General features: G+C 44.7%; 1 protein-coding gene across 9 annotated transcripts in view; it reads right to left on the bottom strand.

Annotated features, from left to right (window-relative positions):
* The window catches only part of CACNA1G (calcium voltage-gated channel subunit alpha1 G), an 807,943-nt gene that overhangs the window by 658,549 nt on the left and 126,519 nt on the right, over positions 1–22,875 (bottom strand). For all 9 annotated transcript variants that reach the window (XM_085617142.1, XM_085617143.1, XM_085617140.1 and 6 more), the window contains exons 3-4: positions 16,049–16,146; positions 11,933–12,092 (exon numbers count right to left, since the gene is read on the bottom strand). In XM_085617142.1, the coding sequence (XP_085473268.1) occupies positions 11,933–12,092; positions 16,049–16,146 (258 nt within the window). The remainder of the gene's footprint in view (positions 1–11,932; positions 12,093–16,048; positions 16,147–22,875) is intronic.

Raw genomic sequence — 22,875 nt, 5'->3', positions numbered from 1 at the left:
GGCCTCCTGGTGGCCGTACTCTGGTGTAGTTGGTGCCCCTTGTCCTCCTCTTCCTGATATTTCTGGTATTCTATCCATTCTTGGCCCTCTTCCTACTGTTCCTGGTCCTGCTGGCCGTCCTGTTAATAGTTCCCTTGCCCCTGTTCCCCAGCCCTTTTCTTCCTGGTGATCCTGGTCTTGGTCCTCTTGGTTCTGGTGTTCGCAAGTCTTTTTGGTGGACCCAGCTTACCTGGTCTTCCTGATTGTCTACATCCTGGCCTTGCTGCTCCTCCTGCTCATCATGGTTAGGTATTTGTCCACTCGGTCCCTGTTCTTCAGCTCTGTTCTGGTCCTGCTTCTCCTCATGGAATTCCTGGTTTTCTTGCTGGCACTCCTTGTGGTCCTCCTCTACCTCTTCTTTCTACTCTTTATTCTCCTAGGCTCCTCGTGCTGGACTTAGCCTTCCTGGTCCTCTTGTCCTGGTCCCCAGGATGCTCCTGGTCCTAGTCCTCCTGGTCTTAGCCTTCCTGCTCCTCTTGTCCTGGTCCCCAGGATGCTCCTGATCCTAGTCCTCCTGGTCTTAGCCTTCCTGGTCCTCTTGTCCTGGTCCCCAGGATGCTCCTGGCCCTAGTCCTCCTGGTCTTAGCCTTCCTGGTCCTCTTGTCCTGGTCCCCAGGATGCTCCTGTTCCTAGTCCTCCTGGTCTTAGCCTTCCTGGTCCTCTTGTCCTTGTCCCCAGGGTGCTCCTGGTCCTAGTCCTCCTGGTCTTAGACTTCCTGGCCCTCTAGTCCTGGTCCCCAGAATGCTCCTGGTCCTAGTCCTCCTGGTCTTAGCCTTCCTGGTCCTCTTGTCCTGGTCCCCAGGATGCTCCTGGTCCTAGTCCTCCTGGTCTTAGCCTTCCTGGTCCTCTTGTCCTGGTCCCCAGGATGCTCCTGGTCCTAGTGCTCCTGGTCTTAGCCTTCCTGGTCCTCTTGTCCTAGTCACCAGGATGCTCCTGGTCCTAGTCCTCCTGGTCTTAGGATTCCAGACCCTCTAGTCCTGCTCCCCCGGGGTGCTTTACGTGAACTCGTTTGTTAATGGGGCACAGTAGGAAGATACTGTTTGAAACCTGAGGATGAAGACGGTGATCAATGCCAACTGAAGTGAAATGTTAACTTCTTGTGACACTCTCAGCCTGGCCCTTAACAAGCTCAACACACAGCTGGCTGTTAACAGGAAAACTGAATGTGTCAGAAGCACTGAAAATGCAGCTATTTCAGTCCACCGACAAAATATTTGCAAAATGTTCCCAAGCATTTTAAAAATCATTGTTGTGAGACTTTCAGATCCAGAGCGGTTAATTTGAAGAGAATGAAGCTGTCATTTTGCATTTGTAAAATAGAGCAGAGAGATATGCATTTCTTAATCATGGAAATGGCAGTGTTCCAAAGGAGCACGCGTGCTGCACTGCTCGCGCAAAAAACAGATGGCGGAATCTTCTCATCACTCCGCCTCTGTTGGAGGGATTTCAGTGGCCCGCCCTCCTTCAAACCACCAAATGAGACACATCCCTATACTGGCGAGGTTTTAAATACTCTTCCGGAGCAGGTTCCCCGAGCATCTGCTGAAATTAAATATGCAAATGGTTTTTATGCAGATTATGCATACTCAGAAGAGTAAGGTGTGCAGCACTTATGCTTTCAGCATATTCACCATGCATCGCTTTTCTCCCCTTCCTTAATCCATAATTTCTGCCCATGAGGTGTATTGTGCACATGAGTTACACATTTATAAGGGGTTGGGGTCTCTTTGTGTCAATGCTTACAGCCTCCAGAGGTGCTCGAAGTCTGAGGAATAGCTAGAGTGTGGAACTGTGGAGCAAATTGCCTGCCCCAGTCCTTGAAGACCAGGCCAACTTGGCCAGATGAGGAGGTATCTCAGAAGGTATGCAAGGGCCAGATGAACGAGTATCTATGGACCAAAGGGATGTGTGTGAAGGCTGGTTGGTGCTCTTTGAAGGGCAGCTGGTTGTGTCGGGAGGTGAGCTCTGAGGTTCAGCAGATTGTCGCTGAGTGTGGAACAAGGGTAATTTTAGGGCCTTCTGCAGATGTCTGAGGTCACATTGGGAATCTCCAAGGGCAGTCTGAGGGAGTGTTAGGACCGGCTGTTGGTGACTGAGTGTAAGAAATTGGAGTATTAGTTGGGGAGGGGGGCGGTGAAAACTCTCCTAAAAAACAAAAATCACAGCATTTATCAGAATGAACTAAAAAGGTCACTAAACAAACCTGTGCGTAACCCTCGGGTAGCTTGGCACAAGCCGTCAGGCTTAAGAGAGATTAAAGACAATGAGTAAAGTATTTAGGCAACACTCAAACAGTAATAAAGTGAAAACATAACAGAAGAAAAATACTAAACCAATTTTGAAAAATTAAGAATATGTTAAAAATAAAATGACACTAAAACGACAAAAATCCAATAGGTAGAACCAGTGACATGAATTTATCAAGTTTGAATTAGAAATAATGCCAAAAAGGACAAAGCTCTAATCACAGATATCTGGTTGCGCTAGACTAAGTCAAAGTCAAAAGTTAAGGTTGACCAAGATGGGGTCCCAGGTTCATCCCTGTGTAAAGTTTACCTTCAGACTTAGAAACTTTGATGGAAAAAAGTGGTTGCAGACGAGTCTCCAGAGGGGAAAGCTGGATTCGAAGTGGGGCTTGACGACAGCAAGTGGCTGAAAAGTGGGGTCCCGGTGTAGTAATCGATAAGGATGGGAAAGCTCAGAGTGGGCAAAGTCTGAAGTCTGTGCCCAGGAAGGCCATAATGGCGATGGGTCGCTGCTCGGCATCGGTCCTGATAAAGCCCTCCACATTCTTACTTAGAAACCTCTCTGGATGTCAGATCTCTCTCAGTGGGGCAAAGCAGCAAGCTGAGGCCGACTGGCGATTCGATGTCGACTACTGCGGCTTCTATGGTAATTCTGGTCTCTGTTAGTTCCCCAGGCAAAAAGTTTCCAAGTCCTAGATCTTGCAGTTTGGGGACAGGAGGAGTATGCTCTAACACCAGCCAATGGTCCAGGACCTGGGTGTTACCACAGCACCACTTTGGGGCTAGGACTCACTCAAATAGACTTCACCGGCAGGTTCCAGGGCATGTCCATTTGGTACTGGTCAGCTGGGCAGTTGCATGGAAAGGGCCTTTAGAAAAGCAAGCTCATTCAGTCTTCCTTCAGGTTCGTAAGACAGCAGGGCAGACTCTCCTTTGATTCATATCCAAGAAGTGTTCTGAAGAGGGTGCTGGGGATATCACATTTCTGCCCAGTGCCAGCCTGTGGCCGGTGGAAACTCCTGGCCACTCCCTAGTTAATGGTTAACCCTGCCAACTTTTGCAGCACCTCCTGTGTGTTTTACTGTAAACTATCCGACAGTGCCCCTCTCTATCTAAATCCAACATGGCAGAACTTTTCTTCCCCTGGTCAGAGCTCCCTATGCCCACCCAGAGATGTGGCTATGATAATGGGTAAACCCTTCCCTTGTAGTCACTCCAAACCAGTCCTCCTGAGGAAGCTCCCCCATCCCACTAGATATGGAGCAAAACTGACTAGCAAGACAAAAGGGAGGCAGGCCTATATGTGAGCTATCTTTTCCAGTGACAGGGTAGACCTTTTTTGAAGCTCTGACAGGGGATGGGCACAGCCCCCAAGCCATTCTGCTCCCAGACGAAAAGGACATCTCCATACCGAGCCCTTTATTCACATCCTGGCAGCAATTCACATCTCACGACAGGGAAGCCATCAGCAGTCAGGTGACACTGGACACTGGCAAAAGGCCCCTTTTGGCTTATGCAGGAAAGTGACAACTTTCTATAAGTGTCATTTTCAAAATAGTAATATAAAATCTAATTTGACCATAAAGTTGGATTTTAAATTACTATTATAATCCTTGAAATTGAGCACTATACATTGTTATAATGTAACCCAGTGTGTTCCTATGGGAGAGCATTCTTCCCACCTTGAAAAACAACTTTGGAGGATTTTCACTGCCAGGGCTTGTAAAACATTAAATACATACCATATACCCTGCCCTATGTGCATTTAGGATCTACCTTAGGAGTGATTTATAAACATTAAAAAATGAAGTTTTAGACCTGTTAAAAGGTGTATTTTGGTATGTCAAAGTACCAGTTTAAAACTGCATGCCTTGGAGACATGTTTTACAGGGCTACTTTAGTGGGTGGCATAATGAGTGCTGCCGTCCACTAGTAGCATTTAATACACTTGCCCTGGGTACGTATATTACCATATACTAGTGACTTATAAGTAAAGTGAATGTGCCATTTAGGTATATGACAATTTTACCAGGTTTAAAGGGAGAGCACAAGCACTTTATCACTGGTTAGCAGGAATAAAGCGTGCAGAATCGTATGGCCAACAAAAATGGGTTCAACAAAAGAAGAGAAAATCTGGTGGAATACCATGCAAAAGATCACTGTCTCTTGAGGGCATACTAGAGGTATCTGAAGACACAGCATGGTTGGCCACTTGGGAGCATTTAAGGCCCAGCTGAGAGTAGGGGCAGTCTGAGTTCTCTAAGCACATGCTAATGAACTCTATGGGCACCCTGAAGGTTTCTGAGAGAGCAATTAGTTAGTTTAAATACCAAATAATAGTGTCTCAAGGTAGGCGGAAGAACAGCTATGTCTATACTATTAACCTAACGTTATTAAAAATGAACAACCCTCTGTAAATTGACCAATTCATTTTACCATGTTTTGGCCAATGCATAATGATTACACATAGGTCATTGATACCTACGTTTAAACACACTATTCATGGTTATGCTCGCCAGGCACCCGGACTTTCCACGTGCCCAACAGCACCATGACATATTATATAACTTACCCCCCACCGCCTTCTTCGACAATGCTGGCTACATCCATGCTAGAAGTTTATGTGCTAAGAAAGGATACTTTATTAAGACAATAAGAGTGGCAACACGGATGTCAGTTGGCACATACTTCCCCTTGCTTGCTCACTGATGCCCTTTGCACTGACTTGTTATCTCTTGTCTCATAAAACAGGAACAAGCTTCAGACAGAGAGGGAGCATGCCGCCCTGAAGAGAGATAGTGAGGGAGCTCTTGTAAGCTGAGGTGGCTACGGAGGACGTGGTCACCTATTTGTTGAAATGCAGCATGGCAACAAAATGGCACTCTGATGAAAGGGGAGCCAGGGCATAGATAATTTACTGGCCACTGTTATCATAAGTATGCAAAATTGACCAGGACTGCAGGGGAAGAAGGGATGGCAGTGCAGGCAATCCAACCCCAATAATTGAGGACTAAGAAGAATGGGGTGGGGGAGATGGTGGCTGGTGGTTTTGCAGCTTTATAGTGGGGACCACCCTTCCAAGGAGAGACACTACTGGCATATAAACCAAAATACTGTGAAGCAATAATTAACAATAATTAACAAGTAAATTCAGCAGACTTGCAATTTGGCTGTTTGTGGGGTAGTATCCAGTCCCTAGATATGTAGTGCCCAGACTCCGAGGGTGAAGCACTGCGGTGACCAAAGCATGTTTCTGGAAGGGACATTCAGCACTTTACCTGCACACTGTGTAGTTGCATGCTCTACAATATATAGTCCAGACGGTAGTTGACACTGCTCTGGGCCTCGATAGCTGTCTCTTTACAGCTGCTTAGAAGCGCGGACACCTGTGCACGATTCTGGGCAGCTGAAAGTTCAGGCACACCACTCAAATACACCTTGCGGGGAACTGCACCCCATGGAGCTATGCCAAAACGGTTTTCCTGCTCTTCCATGCCTCGGTGTCTGCGGAGGTCAACCTCAACTACTATCTCATTTCACGGGAACAGAGGACAGTAAATGGGAAACAGCGTTTACATCACATGCAACGCATCACATGCCATTACAACGCAGTCGTTACAACGACCGCGTTGTTACATCGCGCACCATTACATCGCAAGTCATTACAACGACTTGCCGTAGGGGGCAGAAGGTGTTGGATTTACAATCCAACACCTTCCCTGCTGTTACACAAACTGGAGTAGGAATAGTCAATTATACTATTCCTCAGTCCAGTGCGCCCCGACAGCAAGTCGATGTAATGGTTTGCGATGTAACAATGCGGTTGTTGTAGCAACTGTGTTGCAATGGCATGCGATCTATCACATGCGTAGTAAAGAGATATATTCACAGTAAACACCCTGGACACCGACAATAGCTGTACTCAAGACATACTACAGACACAAAAGGGAGAAAAAGAGGCTATAAATTATAGCCCCACGCCTGCCTCTTGGTAAACACTCCAAACACAAAAATGGCATGATGCCCTCCTGAAGTGCATAGGGACCTGTCTCCCTAGTACTGGTTGTGTTCTCCTACCTATCTACTGCTAGTATCCCTACGGGGAAAAAACAGGCAAGTCCAAGAAGTACTTGAGACATAACCCTATCTTCAAACAGGCCATTGTTCAACTACAGCCATGGCAACCAACGCCAAAATTAAAACTCCGAAAGGACTCTCAGATGTCAACGCATGCACTTTATGATATCAGGTCTAGAATTTCGGCCATCTTAAAGGGAGTCAAACAGTCTATGCTTTCTTTGTTCCTACAGAAGTTTTTAAAAGCAGGAGAACGACATGTCTAAAAGTAGGCATGGTCTGGAATGAATAACTGAGGATTGTGTATGGCAGTGCAGAGGCCTTTGTAAATAAGAGCGTATCCAAACGTATGGTACAAATGTTTCGAAAATGTTAGATGAAGTAGAGTGTGAGAAGTTGACCTGGCACATGCTGTCCACTAATTAAAGTGGGCACCCTGTACCAGTCCAAACAACCCTTATTGATGATTAGGTTAAAGACAACCTTTATTGAAAGCTATCCTAGCGGTAGCTATGGAGAGCTGCCTTCAGGCTTAGTCTCGAAGGAATGTAAAGCAGCTTGGTTTACCAGATTATAACCTCCTGAATGACCAAATGAAAGGAGAAGCACACAAGGTATATATATAAAATATATGTATTTATTACTAAACACTCTCTACTAACCTCTTTATGAGATTAGAGAGCAAGGCACACAATATTAATACACTAGAACGACAGTAAACAGCACAATACACAGTGGGCCCCAGGGGGAGACCAAACCATATATTAAGAATGTGGTATAAAAACCACAACTTGACTAGACACAGTGCCTAGAGCATGTAGAATCTCTGGGACTCCAAAGAACGACCCAAGGTAGTGACACAGGGGAGCCACGGGGGACGCGTGCAGTGTGAGAACACAGTCGTGAGCTCCTTAAAATCCTATGGGAAAGTCGCGGTTGGAATTTTAAAGCTTAAGGACACTTAGGAGAGGACTTTGAGCAAACCCTTTCAAACTTAGAAGGTTCTGAGGCCCGCACCCATGTGAGCACCGGAGTACTCGTGTTACCTCACCCAGGGAAGCCGGGTGCATAGGTGTCAAATGGTGTTGGGAATCTTCGTTGGCGTGATGCTGCAAAGTGCTGCTGCTGTGAAGAGGAAAAGTGTGCGGTGTGATCCAAGCCTGGATCAGAGCTGAGAAGAACCTGAAAGCAGAGGGGACAGTGTCTGGGTCACTTGCCAGTGACCAGGGGCACGATAGACGAATGCCTACCGATGTCGGGTGTTTTAGGTGCGAAGAGGTGAAGCTTGACTCTGCAGCCACGGGGACCAGGAGATGTCGACGATGACCAAAGTCCGCAGGCGAGCTGTCCCACGAAGGATGTCTAGTGCTGGGGGTGTGGGGAGAGAGGGGTGGAGAGGGGGTGGTGGGGGGGGGGGAGGAGTGTCTGGATTGGAGACAACAAGCCTTGGCAACTGCAACCCACGTGGTTAGAGTAAAGATGCTTCGGTGGGGACCAGCAAGGTCCTGGGGACTCCCCAAGTGATGGAGAGTCAGGGCACGTCTGGAGCAACCAGGTAAGCCCTTTGAAAGTTAAAGTACCCTTCTCAGGGACCCACAAGTTGACGGACAAGGGATCGGGAAGGGACCTCAAGAGTAATCACTAAATACCACCCCACGGGACACTCGTGGAGTGTAGGTCAGTAATCTTCAGTGGAGTCACTGCTCGGGGTCTGGACTACAAGTAGCCCAAGGCACAGCCTCAGGGATTGCCAAAAGCATATGCTGCTGCAAATGTGCACGGTGTCCAGGGGTTCGGGTTGCACGGTCCCCACGAGGGCTTTGGATCTCAGGTTTGCTGAGAGCATGGATCAGCCTCGAGGAAGCTTGGAAACCCACCTCCTGTGTTTCAAGATCTTCGGAGTCCTTCAGGAGCAGCGTACTTGCAAACCGGACAGATGCATCTTTGGTGCCTGCCCTGCAGGGGAGTAACTCTTTTACGCCAAGGGAGATTCTTCGGTCATCAAACGTCGTGTAGATAGTTGAAGCTCTGGGATTCTGTAGCAGAGTTTCGTCCAGGTAAATCTAAAGTCCTGTAGCCAGGGGATCCTACTTCATACCCTAGTAAGGGGTGGGACAAACTCCGGGGACGGATGTATGTCGTTACAACGCACACTTTTACAACGCATGCACTTACAACGCATTTTTTACAACGCAACATCCATTACAATGCATTCCATTACATAGCATGACACTACAACGCATTTTTAAAAACTACCTTTACAACGCATTCCATTACATCGCATACTACCTTTACAACGCATACCATTACAACGCATAATATTAAATTGCATTTAAGGTAAGTATTAGATAGTATAGGGGTAAAAATTACTTTTCTAACTCCAGGGGGTGCAACAGTAGGGTAAGTGTTGGATAGTATAGGGGTAAAAATTACTATTCTAACTCCAGGGGGTGCAACAGTAGGGAAAGTGTTGGATAGTATAGGGGTAAAAATTACTATTCTAACTCCAGGGGGTGCAACAGAAGGGTAAGTGTTGGATAGTATAGGGGTAAAAATTACTATTCTAACTCCAGGGGGTGCAACAGTAGGGTAAGTGTTGGATAGTATAGGGGTAAAAATTGCTATTCTAACTCCAGGGGGTGCAACAGTAGGGTAAGTGTTGGATAGTATAGGGGTAAAAATTACTATTCTAACTCCAGGGGGTGCAACAGTAGGGAAAGTGTTGGATAGTATAGGGGTAAAAATTACTATTCTAACTCCAGGGGGTGCAACAGTAGGGTAAGTGTTGGATAGTATAGGGGTAAAAATTACTATTCTAACTCCAGGGGGTGCAACAGTAGGGTAAGTGTTGGATAGTATAGGGGTAAAAATTACTATTCTAACTACAGGGGGTGCAACAGTAGGGAAAGTGTTGGATAGTATAGGGGTAAAAATTACTATTCTAACTCCAGGGGGTGCAACAGTAGGGAAAGTGTTGGATAGTATAGGGGTAAAAATTACTATTCTAACTCCAGGGGGTGCAACAGTAGGGTAAGTGTTGGACAGTGTAGTGTAATATTATGCGTTGTAATGGTATGCGGTGTAAAGGTAGTATGCGATGTAATGGAATGCGTTGTAAAGGTAGTTTTTAAAAATGCGTTGTAGTGTCATGCTATGTAATGGAATGCGTTGTAATGGATGTTGCGTTGTAAAAAATGCGTTGTAAGTGTAGTGCGTTGTAAAAGTTGCGTTGTAAATGTTGTTCCCCTCCGGGGACCCACCTATGGGAGGGTCAGGACAGAGGGGTGGCTACACCCAGGTCCTTTTCCAGTTTCGTGCCAAAGCAGGGGCTGATAGCCCCTGCAACCAGTTTGAGCTGGACTATGCACAGGGACACCAAATGTGCCACCAGTGCAGACATCAAAGCACTCTTGGAGTGCACCCACCCAACCCTAATACACTAAAGCCTGTCTGGAAGGTGGTCATACCTCCCTGTGACAGGAAACCTATTGTCCAAGCGTCCCCTGCTGGAGTTTCATCCAGCAGCAGGAGGGCAGACTCGTGTCTGTGGCTGGCAGCATCCATTTTGTGATGCCAGGGTCTGTGAAGCTGGTACCGGGTGTACCGGTGCTGTCATGTTTCTCCCTCTAGTAGGGTGGAATCATACCTCCCACATCAGTTACTGGTGTGGAGGTATGATTCCAAGGGGTTTGACACCAAACACAACATGTTTCCATGCAGCCGTTTTAAAGTTAGCATTTACCGTGAGGTTATAATGCACTTAGGAGTATATGGTAGGCTGCATCACAAACAACCCCGGAATAGAGGTTCCGAAAGCTGCAGAGGGGCTCTGCTCATGCATGGGCGCCCTCTCACATAAAACCCAGCACCCTGCCTTCAGCTTTGATAAGGCCAGTGGTGCATACACCACCTTACACAGGCTGCTGTAGCAGACCTGTTGTGTCATTTTGAATGGTCTCCCAGGGGTGGTATAATACATGCTGTAGCCCCTGAGAGGCCTCGGGGGTACCTATGCCCTAGGTACATAGTATACCATATACTAGGGACTTATAAGGGTACCCCAGAATCCAATCTGAAATGTACCTAAAGTACATGCAATCAATTTAGTGAGAAAGCAGCTAGGCCGGGGTCCTGATTAGCAGAAAAACAGTGGAGCATCATCAAAAAGTGGGAGTAACTAGAAGAAGCAGATCCTACTCTCGTACATTGGGGTGTTAAGAATTTCTGATTTTAGCTGAGATTTAGTCATGTCACGGCCTTTGCCCTAAGGGTCTGCTGTGAATTGTTCTTTCTTGGTTGTATCCTGCTGGAATTGACTGGGCTGCGACGTTCCTCAGGGCTGGTGTTCCGTTGGTTGAAGCTCTCCGTATTTGCATGCCCTATTTTCTCAGGTGTGCATGTGTACATTATGCCTTTGCACTCAAAAATGTCTCAGGCAACCAGTATTTCTCAACTTCCATTTGCATATCTTTGCATATCTGTTGGCAGCGAGAAGCTTGTAAATAACTTCACCAGATTAACTTCAGCCTCATGCATTAGTGTATTTTAATTCTGATCTGCGTGTTTTAATGCTGAAATGCAGAGAGGTTATACAAATAAAGAAAATGAAACATTAGATGAAGAATAAACAAAAGGGTGTGAGGAGCGAGATTGACGAATACAAAAGATTGATACAACAGTGAAATAAAAACGTGCAGACAAAACCTTTAAAAAAGAGTTCAACAAAATAGGATGAAAACAGTACTTGGGTCTTGGGACACTGATAAGAGAAACACATGAGGAACAACAGAAAATGGTATGCTACAGCCAATCGAAATGGAGGAAAAAAAAGTGGCAAGCACACCTAGCAATGAAAAGTAAGGGTAGGATGTAAGCCCGTTTTAAGATTTATATTAAATATAACAGATTTCACAAGGACCTCAAAAGCGTAGTGCAGACGAAACCTAAAAAGTAAAGAGAGATTCAAGATCCATGTTTCCTTTCTGTAGTTTCTAATCCTTGTTTTCCCCAACCCTTTTGGCAGCTAATAGGAGATTGTTGGAGGGTGAAAAGTGAGACAAGCGGCCAACACAGTGATATCATCAGTAAGACAGAGAGTGCATGATGTCACTTCCACTTCCCCTGGCATTTGGGTGAGTCAGCAGCTTTTTAAAGCTTGTCACTGCCATGACTTATGGCCTGTTGTCACAAGCAGTCGTTATTTTCCCACCATCAATAGTCATTATAAGCTCAATGAGAACCTCTGAGCATGAGAGGCATTCTTCCAGTGAAGACTGAAGACATGTTCACACCTTAAAGAGCATGTACCTGTGTCAGAGCACAAAAAAGCATCCTTTTGACAGCATGGAACTGAAAGTTGACACAGCCAAGCAAAATGTTCTTAGAGGAAATTCTTCCTGAAGGTAACATACAGTGGCCAACAAGCTAATAATCTAACTCAAGGATTACAAGGCACAAAGCCAACGTCTATCTGCCTAATGAATCTTACTTCTTCAGTGATGGGCAATCTCACTAGTATTGTAGCATCCAAGACCTTTCCTGCACCTCCAACGGTATTATCAGCTACTTACAGGCTGAAGTTTTCAGGAAGGAAGCAGCGGTTTCTGAGCAGCCCAGCCCACAGCTGCACCCCAACGATGCCAAAGATGAAGAACACAAAGAAACAGAGTAGCAGGACATTCCCCAGCATGGGCAGCGTATCCAGCAGAAGTGTGACCAAGATGCGCATACCTGCAGAAGAGGGGAGAAAGACCAGGTGTTTTTTGAGGAAAGGCAAGAAGGTAATAAGCGTTCCAAGTTCAGCACATGCCTGTCCACCCACAAAATACATTTATTCCCTCCCACTCTTCCCCAGCCATTCCCACACACTAACAGAGTTACCAGAATATGTGGCCATGGACAGGAGTCTATATGCATGCAGGCAACAAGCGTGTTTGGGGTGCTTGAAGTAGGCTTTGCTTGATCAATCATAGCCAGCCACAAAAGACAGTCAGCAAGCTAAGAGAGTAAGTTCGGCTCACTGCAGAATGGTTTGCGTGAAATGCTAAGTGAATCATTTTAAAATACAATTTCCATATATTTTTTGTAAACATAAGCAAGCTTTGCAAGCAGCTTAGGTTCGGATGTTAGCACCTTGAGATGGTTCCGAGGTGCAAAAAATGTACATAAATCATAAAATATTGCAATATACAAGTGTCTGGCTTAGCACTAAAATGCACCTTTTTCTGCACAACAGCAATCTTGTCTGCACCATTAGCAACATTATCTTACAGAGTTGATAGACTAAGGACACCTCGGCCAGTCTCAGAAAACTACTTTTATTGCCACTTCCCACCACACCTCTCACAACAGAAGAGTTAAAGACCTTATATAAAGGAGATTCCCAATTCCACTAGACATGGTCCATGATATTTGCCTTTGAATTTAATGAAGCTCTGGTGAGATGAATACTAAAGATTTCAAAATAAAACACACATCTTGCTGGCCACACTTTGTGCTCTCTGCTCCTATGTTGATATATCCTTTAAAATCCTCATAGAAAGCAGAAGAATGAATGTGAATGTGTAGGGGTTTATAGAGCGAACGGCTGCTCAAGAGTGTCCCGGCACTATACGATCTGTGAAAAGAAGCAGATACAGAAGGTGATTACTGAGAGAAAATCCAGGTCTTAAGCTTTTTCTTTAAACAGACTTCAGCCTTTGTTTGAGGCAGGTCAAAAGGGAACTTGTTCCACCATTCAGAGCCTAGGAAGGAAAAAGAGCGACCTCCCGCAGTGGACAGACGAACCGTAGGGACCTTGGGCAGATGATTACCAGATGAGTGTAAAACTCTTCAAGGCTATAAAAAGGAATTCTAGCCGAGAGGTAGTCCGGTCCAGAATGATGGAGAGCCCTGTGCATGAAGAGCGCTACTTTAAAAAGAATCCATTTTCCAATGGGAAGCCAGTGCAAATTGCACAAATGACAAGAAATATGTTCCCGTCCTGGCAAACCCAGAACCAGTCATGCTGCTACATTCTGAACGACCTGAAGTCTATTCAGGAGAAATGTTGGCAACCTTCCATATAATGCGTTGGAGTAGTCCAATTTGGACATCACCAGGGCCAATATCACAATAATCTTAGTTGAAAATGATACAAAATGCACGAACCACTGAAACAACTTGATTATGAAATTACATTTCATTGTCAAATTTGATCCCTAAGTTTTTTACAGGAGCAGCTAGAGTGTCTGGTGAAGGTATCCCTGTAGACCAATGGATATCTAAGTTTAAGGCAAAGTTATGTCCAAAACTGAGCACCTCTGTCTTCTCTCTGTTGCATTTCAAATGGTTGCATGTCAACCATTGAAAAACCGCTGAGAGACAGGGCTGAAAAACATTTGACTCGATAGAAAGCCCGTTGCTAAAGGTAAAGAGGATCTGGGTGTCATCAGCCTAAGAAATAATCTTAGCCCCAAATGATTCTACAACCTTAGCTGAAAGTGACAAAAAGATGCTAAACATAGTGAAACTAAGTGCAGAGTTGTGATGGACTCCGACTGACACCTTTCGACTAGTAGAAGAATAGGGTGGTAGTCAAACTTCCTGACTCCTGTCCTCAAGAAAGGAATTAAGCCAGTTCCGGGCATTATCTCTAATGTTAATCTCACCAAAGCATGTATGCAACCTGTCATATGGGACCGTGTCAAATGCTTCTGACAGGTTCAGCAATACCAGGACTGCCCTGTCACCCGCATCAATGGTACCTCTTATACAATCCGAGATCTCCACCAAGGCAGTCTCAGTACTATGCCTAGATCTAAAACCCGACTGGCTCGGAAGAAGCCTATTGGCTTCAGATAACTTGAGAGTTGTTGATCGACAAGTTTTTCAACTATTTTAGCAGGCACTGGAAGAAGGGAAATTGGCCTTTAATTGCCTGAGACAGCTGGATCCGCATTAGGCTTTTTTAGTAGAGGAACGATTTTTGCTGTCTTCTAACACAAAGGCACCATGGCCGTGACAAGGGACTTATTCAACATTGCTTTCAAAATCGGGTTAATAATGTCCACAACTAAAACCAAAGTGGTAGGAGGACAAGGATCATTAGGAGAACCTGACTTGAGATTTAAAATCGCTGTGCTAGAGTCTTCCAGAGAGATAGTATTGACCTCCAAGAGGCCACAGGAAATCGGTGTAGCCATCTGACAAGAGTCACATCCGGGATATAAATTACGGAAAGACTGTTTTGAATTGCTTGGACTTTGTTGTGGAAGAATAGTGTGAGGTGCTCACACCAGTCCACCGATGAAGCCTTACTTCTTTGGCTAGCCACAGGATCAGTACAATCCTTCACAATCTTAAAGATTTCCCTGTGTTTGTTTGCTGCTTTTTCTACACATTCCTCATAATACTTTCTCTTTGCGAGAGATATCAGGGTCACATTTTGTTTTTAAGCTATTTTGTAAAATATTTTGATTCAAGACTATAATTTTTCTCCATGCCTGTTCCACCTTATACATAGCTTTTACAATAACTAAACAAGGCCCTTCTGTCTCTCTGAGGATGGAAGCATCTAGAAAACACTCCTGACATTACTTTTGAAGTTTGTTCTACAGTGAAGCCATGACCCATGTATCCATCCTGTGAATGGCCATGTTTTAAGTCACGTGCTTAGAAACCGAGCTCCCCATATTAGGTACTCTGAAGTCCTTATCATTATTAACAACACATTATTATCCAACCTAAATATGGTTCTCTAGTAATGGACGTTAACATAACGGAATTGAACATTAAAAGATATTATGTCGCATATGCATGTAATGCAATGTTTGTAATGCAATGGAAAAATATGATATAATCGCAATAAAGTTGTATTGTTCAAAATGTAAAAATAATTTAAATGCCCAAACAGGCAATGTTATAAGACATATGCATTTACTGAGTACCAGCCGAAGCCTACCACTTTGCAGCAGCAAAAATGACATGCAAAATAAATCGGTTTGATTCGTTTGGCTGACATTTCGAGGATTTTGAGATTCTGTCTGTGCATCTTAAGGGCCTGTTAAACATGTTTTTGCAGTCGGCTACAGCCTTTAATCCCCCTTTGTATCCACAGGAGCAGAAAAAGAACAATTCTACAACAACATTCTAGCAGAATTTAAGTTGTGAAGGATTATTGGCTTTTTTTATCACTGTGTAAGATCTCAACTCGGACATAATTCATCATTGCATTTCTGACCTGCACCGAGGTAACGATGTAGGAGGCAAAGCAGCTGACAAGACAATCCTTAGAGAGAGATAAGGCAGAGGAAAGTTCACGTACATTGATTCAAGGGCCGCCAATCCCATGGAAGTGACGTATTTCTGAGCTCTTCCTGTCGCAGCTTATGCAGGACACAGCCACAGGGTAATGGACACTGAGGCCCACGGCACAGCCCTACACATCAAAGGATGTTCAAGTCCACTTCAGAAGGTTAAAAAATGTAATTGACACAGAAGTCTTCTGGGGCCTTCAGCCGCAGATACGTTAATTTGTGGTAACAGTGGGCTCGTTCCCCGGCAGGAGTCCACTGTACGTTAGGCTCTCCCCTTCGGTGTGAACTTTTCCATGCCATCCGTGTGGTGTTATGCCCTCCATCCTCACCCTACCCGTAACAATCTAATAATTCAACCCAAGTCCCAATGGCTCCCTGGAGGCTACTCACTTGGGACTCGATTAATGGCTCTGAGTGGTCTCAGGACGCGAACTGTCCTCACAGCTGAGAAACTGACATTCTGTAGGTCCAGAGAGTACTCCAACATCCTGCAGAAAGAACAGAGAAAATCAAGATGTAAAGGCAATTCACTCAGATATGAACAACCAAGCACCAACTTCATAATAAAATGGAAGGCTGTTTTGGCCTCACTTGCTTCACTGAGGAAAGGCGCAACATTCTACAAACCACATTGTGAAGAATGAAGGAAAAAACACAATATTTCCCCAGTCCCCTCTGAGCTGCCGCTCCACTCATTCACGTTCTTCCTTTCTTCTCTCGAAAGAAGTAGATAAAGGAAAGATGTGTGAAAAAGTATACACACTGCACAGCACAGAATGATTAAGAGCAAAGCCCAGAAAGGGTAGTTCTTTTTTACAATGGGCCATTCTTTTTGTGACAGGCATGTGTGTTTGTTCGGCTTCTGTGAGGATGGCAAAGTGAGTCTTTCTGGCACATTCTTGGTCGATAGCCGCTTAGCGTTTGGGTCTTCTTCAGGATTTCATGATGGATGATAAATGGAGTCAAGTAGACAATGGAGACCGATGCCATTGAAATGCCCGCCTTCTTCGCTGATGAACTGCACACCCCCTGTCACTCTGGCAATGCTATTTTAGTGGGTCTACCTAAAGGTTGACTTGCACCACTGAATGCCGCACAACACATAGCAGCACGTACGACCTTGGACATCCTCCAAGTTGTATCTCGCTGTGCTTGTGTTTATTAGAAGCGCTATGTATGTTTAAACGTGTGTGGCTGCTGTGACTGCGCCCACCAAACTACTTGGGTATACCAAATAGACAAAGTTGCACTTTTAATACATAAATAATGAGCAGCATTTGTGTGCATTAATCGAGTACCAGCTGCCTTACTACACCTTGATAAATAGGGACTACTGAGGGCTAGATGCAACAACTAGGTTTGTTAGTAAGAGAAAGTGAACGACCCACTAGCAAAACATCCTGTTGCACGAGGCTTTGGAAATCACTGCAGTGGAAGAGGGTTGAGGCAGGGTCCTGATGCATGTTTGGTACTGAATCGAACTCGACTTTGCTATGGATTCAACTCCTCTCCAGTATCTCTCAGTACTTGTCACTGGTACCTGTAAAAGCTGCTGAAATGTCTTGGGGAGGAATGCCTAGGTGCTGACAACCTTCTGCTCTATTGCACTCTCATCTGCGCAGGTCAAGAAGAGGTTTCTGTGCACACAGGGACAGGAGTGCGACAGATAGACCTCCCTAGAGACGGATCCGTGCACTCACTGCCCTGTGAGCGGCCACCTTATGTAAGTACCCCAGAAGCCACTCCCCATGGCTGGCACTGGGATTCCTGCGAAGAAGAAACACTCAGGTCAGTGAAAAGAGCCGTGCTGCTAGCAGTGAGTAGCGCTTTGTTCGCTATCATAATCCTATATTTGCAGCGATAAGAGAAAATAGACCATACCATCATTGACAGGGGAACCCTACAAGAAGCTAGCAGCTAACCTGCTATCCCCTATTTGAAGATAAGCAATGGGAAATACCCAAATGGCATGTGCACGCGGCACTCACACCCACTGTCGCAGTGCAGTCCGCTACTGCACTCAACAATGTTTAAAAAAACAGAAGCAAACGGCGCGCCACTTAACAATCATTAACACAAAAGTTATAAGATCTGTATCCGAGGTTGTTCTTTAAATCTTCCTTTATTTATTCTTAGTTAATTTAAACAAATCAAGTTGAGTAAAACAGGCTGTTCTACTCAACTTGATCTGTTTAAATTAACTAAGAATAAATAAAGGAAGATTTGAAGAACAACCTCGGATACAGATCTTATAACTTTTGTGTTAATGATTATTAAGTGGTGCACCGTTTGCTTATGTTTTTTTAAACAAGAGAAAATAGTTACTTAAATAGCACAGTTTATTCAGGTTTGTGGAAATTGCTGATGACGGGTGCGCCTCGAAGCTCCAAAGAGAGTGCCACTGAGTATTTGATAAAAGGTGATCCTGCGCTGTATGGTGAACCTGACCTTGCCGTGGGTACCACTTGCAAAAGCAGATCATTCAATCAAAGGGTATGCCCAGGCTCATAAAGCCTGCCTTTTTCTTATTAATATCCAGGCGCGGCTGGCACAGGTAAGAAATAAACCCACTTACCTTGCACTCGCCGCATTGCTGACTCGGCGATGCGGCTAGAGCAAGGTAAGTGGTTTTATTTCTTTTTTCTTTTATTTTACCTATCCCATCATCTGTCGACTTCCTGCCCTGCCCCAGCGCTCTTACCTGTGCCGGCCGCACCTGAGAGTTGGCTCGCACTTTCTTGCCTTCATTCTCGAGTGACAGGTGTGTTACCGTCAGTTCAGGCGGCACTGGTGTTTTGTTGATCGCCCACTTTGCCTAACACCGATGTGCATCATCCCCACCGTATACTCATAACCCATGGAACCCCTTTGACAACAAAGGTGGCCACTGGCAGGCCCGCACTGCACCTGCTCAATGCAGGACACATCAAAGTGCTCAGTGGCGAGTGACCCCCCCCCCCCCACACCTGCTTTTGCTGCTTAAGCAGGGGTGGTGTTGACACTTACAGTTATTTATGAACCTTTCCTGTCTACAGCTCGGCAGGCAAAAGCTCTTAAAAATATGAAAACTGATAACAGAGGTCAAGCAAGGAAAGTTAATTACAGCAAAGAAATGAAGAGGAAAAGAGGGGGAAAGAAAGAGAAAGAGAGAGAGGGCTGGAAGGAAGATTGAATTGAACGGCATATGGAAATAAGGAAGAAACTATGATGAGAAGGAAGGGTAAAAAGGATGAAAGGATAGATGCAAGTGCGAATGGACTGATGGATGTAAAGATAAAACAATATTTGCATGAGTGAGAGAAAGAAAGTGGCTGGAATGATAAAAGTCTGGATGAATGGTCGCCTGGATGGAGGTGTGAAACGATGGATTGCTGGATTGATAAAAGGAAGGTGAGTTGGTAGATGGATGAAGAAGAATGGATGGATGAATGAATGGGTAAAAAGATGTGTGAATGTTTGGAAGTTTAAGCAGAAGGATGGCTGGATGGAAAACTAATAATTAAAAGGTGGATAGATGGAATGGTAAATTGATCAATGAATGTATGAAAAGATGGATAGATGGATGTATACATGAAAAGTTTAAAGATGAATGGGGGTTAATAAAGGACTTCATCTAGAGTCAGTAGGGCTTACTCGCTTCGCTCACCCAATGGCATTCGAGGTATAAATCAAAGTGGGGGGTATTTTAATTTGCTGGCTACTGCCTTGACAGAGCTGTTGCAGACCCTCCACTTAAATCTCACAAACCTCTAGGCCAAGCAGGGTCTCAGGTAGAGGGGTGGGCGCTTGCACATTGTTTTTCCTTTCTCAGTCTCTCTTGAGACACTGCTTGGTATGTCTGGTAAATAGAGTCATAGTAGCATGGCAGTTTGTTTTTCCAAGGAATGTTAATGTTACCCATTAGCAGTGAGGTGCTGCATCGTCATTTGAAAGGCTATCTTATCTCTACCTCAACCACTAGGCTCTTTAAACAGTGATTGCCTGCATGAAACAAGTATTGGGAAAGCCTTTTAGACCTATTGGCTTTGCCAATTGATTTTGACAGTGCTGTACAACGCTGGTACACTGTGCAGCATGGTCAAATAAAAAATACTTGAAAAGCATGATGTCAGTAGGATGATTCCACTGATGTGTGCATGCATCAGAACGCATTAACACCAGCAGAATGACGGAGGCGCGAGTTGCCTTATTTTTTTTTCACTGATCCAAAATAGCAGATGGCGCTATGATCGGTAAGCAAAAAATAAAAGATTTGTTAGTGTGAAAGAGCTGATTTTTATTTTTAAAAAGGACACCGGATGTTGGGTTGACTTGGGTGTAATGGAGGAGTGAGTGAGGGGAAAAGCAGCACATGGAGAGTAGGGGGGCAGGGAAAAGAAGAACAAGATGGACAGAATACCATAGAAGCACAAATGGGGAGAGAGCAATACTGATTACTGGTGGGGGAGAGAAGCACATGGATGAGAAACAGCAGTGCAGGGAGAAGAATATGGAGGAAAGAGAGCAACATTGAGCAAGAAGGGGAGGGGAATCACACAAGGGAGCAGGGGCGGTTTCTCCATTAGGGCCCTAGGGCTGGGCCCCTCTGAAATTCCTACACATTCCTGTACAAATATGAAATTGATTTATTTAGAGATACAACTGCATCTGTAAACAAATCGATGTATTTAAGTCTGGGCTGTCTGTTCCAGGCTGCCTGCCTGCAAGCTCTAAGGCAGGAGACGGTAGCCAGGCAGTAAATCTACTTTCTGAATTGTGACACACAACGCAGGGGTAACTGTTCTAAAGCCCTTCATTGCCATTGTAGTGTACGGCATTATCCATTATAGGCCAGTGATGCTTTCAGCGTCATGGATTCAGGCGTTGGAGTCTCTGTCCTTGCGTGACAACAGCAGTCTGTCATTCACAGGCATAGATCCCACCCTTACACATTCATCACACGTAGGAGTGGATGCAAGCAGGTGTGTTTTGGCGCCTTGTTCTCGGTAATGGTAAGTGTTAGAATGCTAATCTTCTGTTATGTATATTGTGCTGAGACCCCTCGCTACACTAACCTCCCCCACTGTGACACCCCAGGCCCTGGCTGCACATCGCTGGCCCCGTTAGAAGTGGAACTGCTGTATTTGTTCCCCCGCAAAATTGATCCAAAAGATGAGCAGGCCAGGGTTCTTGCTCCCTTTTGAAGTTGATCTACATATCCGAGTCGCATGCAATGCATGAGATATGTGCTTACAGTGGAAAGTTATCTGCTGTATGACATTACAGCTGGCCATATCTTCATGCCCTTAACATTAATGCCAAAAACCTGGATTGATTTACGAACAATGAGTGTTAAAAACATTAAGGCAAAGCATGTCAGCGATTTATGTTCAACATACTCTTGCCTTCCTCAAGAGTAAGCTATTTAATCATGTTGTGTTTCTGTATTTTTTTCTGTGCATACTCTGAGCCCTGCTAGGTGTTGATGAGGGGCTTTGATTGAGAGCGCTCAAAGCAAAGTGCCTGTTAGTGGGTTGACCTTTCTGCAGAGCACACAGAACAATGGTCATGTATTCCAGGGCAATTGCAATTCAGTGGGAATGTGCGTGAAAATATTTACAGGACAAAAGGAAATAAATTGCTTAGATGTGAGTGAGTGCAGTGTATGCTTGGAAGTGGTGAAGAGAGCGAGATGCAAGAAATTGCATCAGAGGAAGAGTGAAAAGAGTGTGCTGATGAGGAAAGAGAGGTGGTTGAAGATGTGCAGATGGACGAGATGTGCAGAGAAAATGGGCATACATATCTAACATAAAGAGCACATCAGGGAAGGCCAAAACTCCTTTCACAGGCCTCAATACTATTGAAATTTCAGAATTAAAACAGTTTCAAGGTTAATTATTTATAACAAATCCTTGTTGTTACTCGTTTATCTTAAACAGCCAACAGCCATTGACAAACCCAATCATACCGACAGATTTTAGGTGTAGGTCAGTTGTTGTGTTATATATCTGGATTCAATTACATCTCAGAGAGAAAGTAAAATGCCGGTAGGGTAGCACACTATGGGAATCACAGAAATCTATTTTACATGTTCCCTTTTAGAGAGCCCCCACATTTTTCATCCCACTTAAAGACTGTCTTCACATAATTCTATATGACTGATTCCAGTCAGCAGCTGTGAGATTTTCCCGAATTCTGGTTAGAGAATTTTCTTCCAAAGTTGATGCCACATGTAATGCACGACACTGGGCAAGCATGGACTTTGAAAGGCTGAAGTTGTCGCATTTGCACAATTTGCACATTGCAGTAACTGTTGAACATATTTATTCAGTAAGATATTGGGCACTTTATAATGTGTTTAATATTTCAAAATTATACATTCTCACAGCTTTATAAGCATTGCATTATCACTAAATTAATTTGCTTTAAAAATGCACAATTTACCAATCTTTTTTCAATTTTATCTCTGGAGGAGAACCCAGCCGAACCCCACGTTTGTCCATTAAGCTTGCTCGCATTGCTTTCTACATAAAAGTCATACCAAACTTTTACACCCCACCACTTTCAAACGTCACCAGCTGCACTGCAAGGTAGACAGATAGAAAGCACATGCTCTCATGGAGTGCTTAAGCAAAAAGAAACGAGGCCAGCTCGGGGAAGGGAGGAGAAAGGTACACAGATGAGAGAGACCAATACAAAGTGGGAGGATGGAGAGAGGTACACGAGGGAGACAACTGGAAAACACATGTACTCTTGTACATGGACGCCATTTAGGGGTCGCAGGTGAGACCCCCTGGCTTGCCCCTTGTGACCCCTGACACTGCCTTTACAACTTCTGCTGGGAAAAGGAGTGCCAAGAACACATGGGTGGCTCTGCATTCCTTATTTTCTGCCTGTGTTTCATTATAGTACTAATGAATAATATTCTAGTAATCACTATTAGTGTATTATAAAATGGGGCTGCTTTGTGTCAAAGGGAGAGAAGAAATATGAGCCATATTTACTAAGATATGGTGTATTTGTTCCATTCCCTTGTACAATGCAGCATAAATAGGAATGTTGCAAAAATGAGGAAAAATTAAAACATATCTCCCTATTACCCTAGCCTTGAGAAAGTGAAATTTTTTGGCACAAATTTCCTGTCTACCAATATGTGCATCAAAACCCTTGGGTAATTGCCCGGGCAAACCCATGCACCACTCATAGAGTAACCCGTGGTGCAAATTAATGCAAATTAG

Source organism: Triturus cristatus, chromosome 7, assembly GCF_964204655.1.
Source record: "Triturus cristatus chromosome 7, aTriCri1.1, whole genome shotgun sequence".
Taxonomy (NCBI): Eukaryota; Metazoa; Chordata; class Amphibia; order Caudata; family Salamandridae; genus Triturus; species Triturus cristatus.
Note: the sequence above shows the minus strand (reverse complement) of the source record. Positions and strands in the feature narration are given on the sequence as shown.